Consider the following 6996-nt stretch of genomic DNA (forward strand, 5'->3'; position numbering starts at 1 on the left):
CACATGTGTAATGAAAGTGGAATGAATAAGAGCTGAGGATGAGCAGGACTTACGAGTTGTTGGACAATCCCGAGTTGACACGAATTATAATGTTAAAAAAATTAGTAAAATTTTCTATAATATTGAAACATACATAGTATAGCTATTTTATTTTCAAGCATTTTTAAAACTAAATTGATAAAAGTCATAATTTTCTCTAACGTAAAATTCTTCCAAATAAATATTATACAAAAATAAACTGACAAATATTTATGCACATCTTGTGAAGTTTTTACGAAATTTATTTCTATCATGTCAATATCGTAAATATTATCTACACTATTTCTAGAATTATTGCAAGCAAATAATATGCATACTCAATATATGTAACCATGTCCAACCCGAATAATTTAAACAAAATTTTCTACATATTTTACAAACTATTTATATGTACAGATAAAACCAAACTGAAATATATGAAATGGAGAAATGATGAGAAAGTAACGGGATTCTTCACCGTCGTGAAACTTCAAGGCATGTATTGGGCAGATTCACTGTCAGTCTAGGGATTGGCAGTGAATTCACCTGCTTTGGCCGTGAATTCACGGACCTGAGAGGCTGCAGATTCACGGGCTTCAAGATAGGAAAAACTGTGAATTCACGGCCCGGAAAAAAATAATTTCCAGAGCCGTGAATTTCACATCAGAACAATCAGTTAGCACGGTTGACGGTTGGCTGTCACTGAATGCTTATCTTAAGTCATCTTATATACACTACAAAGTTTTACTTCCACTATTTGCATATTGTGCAAAATAATCAAGGTTTTCAAAATGTTTGTCATTTTAAGTTCCCACCACTCCCCTTTCCGAGGGGGTGTGGTCATATGCACAAATTAGAATTGTGACGGATTTACACATTATTTTGTGTGAAAATTTCGAAAATCTTTGTCATTTTAAGTTTTTTAAGTTCCCACCACTCCCCCTTCGAGTGGGAGTGGTCATATGCACAAATTCAAACAGTGGCGGTTTTACACATTATTTTGTAAGAATATTTCGGAAATCATCATAATTTTGGACTCTGACCACTCCCCTTGTACACAAATTCAAGTTTTGACGGATTAGTTTATGTGAAAATTCCGAAAATCAAAAATTTGTTGATTTTGATCAAAATCTCACTTTACCCCATACCGGGGGTGTGGTCAAGTAGGGTCAACGTCCCGAACAGTTAAACTTAATATTTTTTCATAATGTGTTGATGCTGACCAAAATCTCACTTTGCCCCACCCTGTGGGTGTGGTCAAGTGGGGCCTCCTTTCAATTTTGAGCATAGTTCATGTAGTATAGGATATCATAAACAAATGCATGAATTTCAGAATATATTCAGGGCACTACTTTCAACTTTTTATTGTTGTTTGCGTTCGACGTGCCAGCGTGCGCATTATTTGAGAAATGTAATTTTTTTCAATTGAAATTGAGTTATTTCGAATTTCGCATGGATGAATTTTTTTAAAATAAACCTCTAAATATGTAAACAAAATTATCCTATTTTTTGGGCCCCTGCGTTTTTTAAAAAGTTTTCAGAAAAATTAAAATTTTCAAAAAACGAAAATAAAAAATTTTGAAGCCCGTGAAATCACAGCCTTCAAGATAGGAAAAGCTGCAGATTCACAGCCCTAGAATTATTTTTAAATTATTTTTTTTCTGGGCCGTGAATTCACAGCTTTTCCTATCTTGAAGCCCGTGAATCTGCAGACTTTCAGGCCCGTGAATTCACGGCCAAAGCAGGTGAATTCACTGCCAATCCCTAGACTGACTGTGGAATGAGATATTCGAGTAAAAGTGGCACTGGTAGAGGAGAATTCCCGAGTTTTCGAGAGTTTCCCGTTCGAATTTTTTGAACCAAAATTTGACATGAACCAAGGTTCCTGATGCCTCTCCGCACACAGAACTCGGCAAAAGGCTTCCGTCTCATGTAACATATTTTCAAATACGGAGATAACCCAGCTTTCACCAGGATTCGTATATTTACCCCAATAGGACTTTCCCATTTGCAATTTTGGCTATGCATTAAGCTTGAAAACTCGAGAAGAACTTAACAAATTACGCGTAAATTGTGAGATATATATTACCCAATTTTTAAAATTCGACTCAATTGTTAAGATAGTGTTCTTGAAAAATAATTTAATATTAGGTACCAAATAATTTGTGTGGTTTTAACTTTCCTAAATTTTCCAGATACGTAAATACATATTACTCAAGTAACTTTAAATAAGCATGTTTATTCATTTATTGTCTGAATATTAAACCTTTCAATTTTTATTGCATAATAAACGCTTAAGAAATTATGAATAGAGTATCACCAATTTGTAAAAAGAAATTTGAAATTATTTAAATGGGGCAATCAAATAAATATTTATGTACGTTTCCCTTGGTTCTAATCTTTGAATTGACATAAGAATTACTAGCCGAATTAATAGCCCTGATTCATAAGTTTAACTGCAACTGCTTATGACTGACAAGCATCTAAATTTATCAAAATCATAAAGTTTTTAAATGTAAAGTATTTATTTGAATTATTTGAGTGTCGTAACAATATCGCAAACATTACAGAATTAGTTTACCCAAATAATATACAAATTAAATGTAAACATGGTGAATCCGTACAGTTTAAATATTATTGGCTACTCTATAAACGAAGGTAAAAAAGCGAAATATAGAAACTTTGGGTTTTCGAACATTTTGGCACCCATTTTTTAAGTGTATATACATACTACTTTCAAATCTGAAAGAAAAATAAAAGTAAAATATGTATATACGTGTTATGAAGTATTTATTGTGTTTATTTGTTTCATGCCAGTATACTAATATTAGCAAAAATGCCATAAATACTTAGTTAGTTTATTAATTAAAATGCATATGTACTCATCTCAAACAAGAACACCGAGCGACAATAACTAAACATAATTTTCTACATATTTTACTAACTGAAAAAAAAATCTGGAAAAGTGAGAGGTAACAGATTTTTTCACCGTCATGAAACTCCGCAGTTGGCAGTAGATATGTATTCCTTAGATGCCCAATGAGAAATTCGAGTAAAAATTGAGGAAAATTCCCGAGTTTTAGAGAGATTTTCGTTCGAATTTTTCGGGGATTTTACATGAACCACGGTGCCTAATGCCTCTCCGGATGAAGAACTCGGCAAAAAGCTTCAGTCTCACGAGTCGTACGGTAAAATGAGAGGAAAATCGTACTTTCACCCAGACTTGTATTTACCCAGAGACAACTTTCCCTTTAAATTGTTTCTTTAAAGTTGAAAAATGCAGATAATGCAAATGTATAAAAATTTGTTTACAAATATTATTTCCGAATTTGTAAAATTTACTACAAGCACATGCAATTTAGGCAGCTTTAACTTTCATGAATTTCCAGTTTCCAGGTTTTAATTTTCTTAAATTCCTTGAACGTTGTTTAGCGACAACGTTGTTTAGCGACATTTTGTTAATGCAAATGCTTTTAATGAAATTTATAGCTATTACAAATTTTTGACTATATAATCATTCGCCTTTGCATGTCAATGTAGTCTATACCTAAGTAAGTGTTGACTTGAATGTCTATTACTTATAGGATATAACTTGTCTATCTCTTAGCTGGGTCAAATGAAGTTCAGTAATTTGAGAAGTTTGGTTCAGCATTGATTTTATATTGTTACGAAATATTTACAATTAGAAATGTTCTTAGTAAATATTAGATCAATTTTTTTATTGCACAATTTATGTACATGTACCATTAGAAACCACTGAAAAGCAGTGAATTAAATAATTTATGAATAATTTGGAGAAGTATTATTTTCTTAATTACCGTAATAATAACGTTACGAAATGCAGCAAAATGTGGGCATTTATTAAGTCTTGAATAATTTGACCTTATTAGCAGTTATTTGCGTGGTTTGTACTAAAGTGTATAGTTTACGATTTTTTAATAAATTCATAAAATCATAATTTATTTCATCGAAATTCTGCTTTGAAAAGTTAAATAGCTTTAAAACTATATTATTCCCATAGCTATACGAAAGGTAAGTTAATTAGCATTTTGGATATTTCATCATTAATTACTTACATACACAAGTAAGTGCTTAGTTAAGTATACATCAAAAATTGTTCAATGCGTGTTAGTAGTTTTTCCAATATCGACGTCGAATAAAATATACGGACATCCCAGTCGAAATCATTAGCACTATTACTACGCCAACGAAGGTCCATTCACCCATGGAAGACGAAGCTGGACGTGGAGGAAATTTGGTCCCACATTTCAATGCTGGTAAATTTACATTAAAAAGGTACTTATAAATTAAGGGCCCACCTTATGTTAAAAATATTTACCTGGACTAAAGGCCCTCCGACCAAGCGGACCTTCCCTGAATGCTTCAATTTGTAGCATATCAAAACGTCCCCAAAACATTACAGTCCATTCCCACAAAATTTCGATTTCGTCACAACTATAAGAGCGACCGATCGGCGTTGCGAGGAAATCATAGAAGTCTGCTTCAAACTTTTCATAATGTGGAGAATTTGTTATATTCGGAAAAAACTTTGGATCCTGAAAAATATTTGCTACAATTCTCCGAAGGAAAAAATGTGTTGAATTTCGTCGAAACCACAACTCCAAAGAATTTGCTTTCGGGACCGTGGGGTTATTCCAGGTCAAATTGATAAAGCCTTGGAGGCAATCACCAGAGACGTTTGCTTTTGGAGGGACATCAACGATGGCGAAATTTGTCTACAGAATATTATACAAGACATCACATATTAATTATCAATTGTGTCACGTGGGTATTCACGTCACTCTAAAACGTCTCTTTAAATCACATCGAAGCGACGTTTACTTACGAAGTTGACGTGAATACCCAGAATAAGTATTTTATACCAGTCACCTCATTGTATTTATCCACGTAAGTAATTTCTACATATATGTAGGCTGCAACCATGATACAGTAATTGTTATAGGCGTCCTCCAACGTGTACTTCTCATCGGTGGATAGGATGCTAGTTTTTATTGGCATGGGAGTATCGGAGAAGGTAACGTTTTCTCCAAGTGCAGATACAAAGAGGAATGTTATTATTGCAGTCGAAAGTACTAAATACATAATACCAGTAATTAATATACATTCCTAGAGATGGCATTTAATTTTGAGTTACGTGCAGCCAATTTTTGCAAAGTGTGGCATCCTCCCCATCTTAGAAACTGGTTTAATAATAAACTGGCTACTATAATGTAATATCAACCGTAAAATAATGCAATGATAAATAAATTAGTTATAAGTAATTTAGACGTCTCTATTTTCTTGCGGATAGTTTCAGTTGACTGTTGAATTATTATTAAATTCAAGGATTAACTACAGGAATATATTGAATACTGTTTAATTCAGTTACTCATACATATGTACAGGGTGGTTTAAATGTCTCGCTACAATGGGAAATTTTGCAAAAGGAAAAGTTCTATAAGTCTCCATTAGATAGTTACGAGGATTTGGATTAAGATTTTTAATGACTATTCAATTCTAATATCAAAATTGATGATAAAGTTCTTAAAATAAAAACTTACAAAAATCTTACAATTCTTAAAAAAATTCTTCAGAGGAAATTTACGAACTTTTTCCACTGAAAAATTTCCCATAGTACCGAGACATTTAAACCACACTGTATGTATAGTTGTGTGTATTGTATTGTATTTTATACATATTTCTATCGTGTGTATTTCTACGTAGAAATAACTAAGCATTGTGCAAACACGCAATGCGATATAATTATGTACACAACACAATGAGGGTATTCATTATTTCTTCGTATCCTTAGTATTCTTCGTATCGTAAAATAACTTACGAAGCTTACGAGATTTTGTAAGCGTCGTAAGATTTTGTCATCGAAAATCACGTTACTACGCTTACGATTTTTACTAAGCTGGACCCCTGTTTTTTCTTCGTAAACTATTTTACGATACGATGGATACGAATAAATAATGAATACCCTCAATATATTGTGTACATATGTATACATATACATGCATCTGTATATATGCAAATATCATGCGTAAATAAAATCATGAAAATGATCTTTTTATGTGGATAATTCATTTAAATATCTGCGCTGGCAGTGCATACACGCAACGCTTGGACAAATTTTATCCAATTGTTGTGCCATCATCTTTTTTAGTCAACCTTGCGCAAATCGTCACAACTTTTATTGAGAGTGTGTACACTGTACACTTCTACAAATCGTGTTTAGTCACGTAGGTACATAGATATTAATTTCTCAGTGCTACAGTTATTACTGATTTGTAAATATTAAAATTATACTGGTCCGTAAAAATTTCTTATAGTCCATAAATCTCCATTAGTTACGAGGAGTTTAAATTGAAATATTAATTTATTATTCAACTCTGGTACCAAAACTTATGTGACACAAAGACAAAATTCGTAAAATGATTAATTTCAAACACAAAATTTCGGAAATAATGGAAACTAACTAATTTTCGCCATTAAAAAAATGCCATTTTAGTTAGACAATTAAACCATCCAGTATTTACATACTTTCAGCCTTGAAGAGAAAATACAAATGATAAATATGAATCAACATTATATGAAGTGTTTATTATATTTATTTATCAACATCATTCACATTTTGATTAATGCTAAAATTACTTAAGACATAAAATGCATATTAATCTTCAGTCTAAATATGTAAACCAGTTGAGCCCTAATATTTTAAAGAGAAGTTTCTGCATATTTTACAAACTAAAAACAATGTAAAAAACGAAATAGGGAAATGGTGAGAAGGAAACGGGCTTCTTCACCGTCCTGAAACTACAACGCATGTATTGGACAGAGCCACAGTCGAATGAAACATTCGAGTAAAAATTCAGCAATATTCCGAGTTTTCGAGAGATTTTCGTTCGAATTTTTCATAGATTTGACATGAACCACGGTGCCTACTGCTTCTCCGGATGAAGAACTCCACCAAAG

The 6996-nt window shown here is 32.4% G+C and overlaps 1 protein-coding gene across 1 annotated transcript; it reads right to left on the reverse strand.

The window, feature by feature from the left end:
• Positions 1–3898: 3898 nt before the first annotated feature.
• On the reverse strand, positions 3899–5328 carry LOC118438257. Its single transcript, XM_035858174.1, has 3 exons — positions 4909–5328; positions 4358–4754; positions 3899–4292 (listed from the first exon to the last, which is right to left on the reverse strand). The coding sequence occupies exons 1-3, from the start codon at positions 5119–5121 to the stop codon at positions 4147–4149; spliced, it is 756 nt and encodes a 251-aa protein (XP_035714067.1). The 5' UTR covers positions 5122–5328; the 3' UTR covers positions 3899–4146.
• Between the last annotated feature and the right edge of the window lie 1668 nt (positions 5329–6996).

The sequence above is a fragment of the Folsomia candida genome, unplaced genomic scaffold (genome assembly GCF_002217175.1).
Source record: "Folsomia candida strain VU population unplaced genomic scaffold, ASM221717v1 Fcan01_Sc019, whole genome shotgun sequence".
NCBI classification, from domain to species: Eukaryota; Metazoa; Arthropoda; class Collembola; order Entomobryomorpha; family Isotomidae; genus Folsomia; species Folsomia candida.

Bases quoted from the DNA above. Each gene is read 5' to 3' on its own strand.
- LOC118438257 (XM_035858174.1), bottom strand. From the start codon at position 5,121: ATGTATTTAGTACTTTCGACTGCAATAATAACATTCCTCTTTGTATCT. The intron at 4,755-4,908 runs GTGACTGGTATA...AATATTCTGTAG, and splicing joins ACGTGGATAAATACAATGAG to ACAAATTTCGCCATCGTTGA. The intron at 4,293-4,357 runs GTAAATATTTTT...TAAATTTACCAG, and splicing joins TCGGAGGGCCTTTAGTCCAG to CATTGAAATGTGGGACCAAA.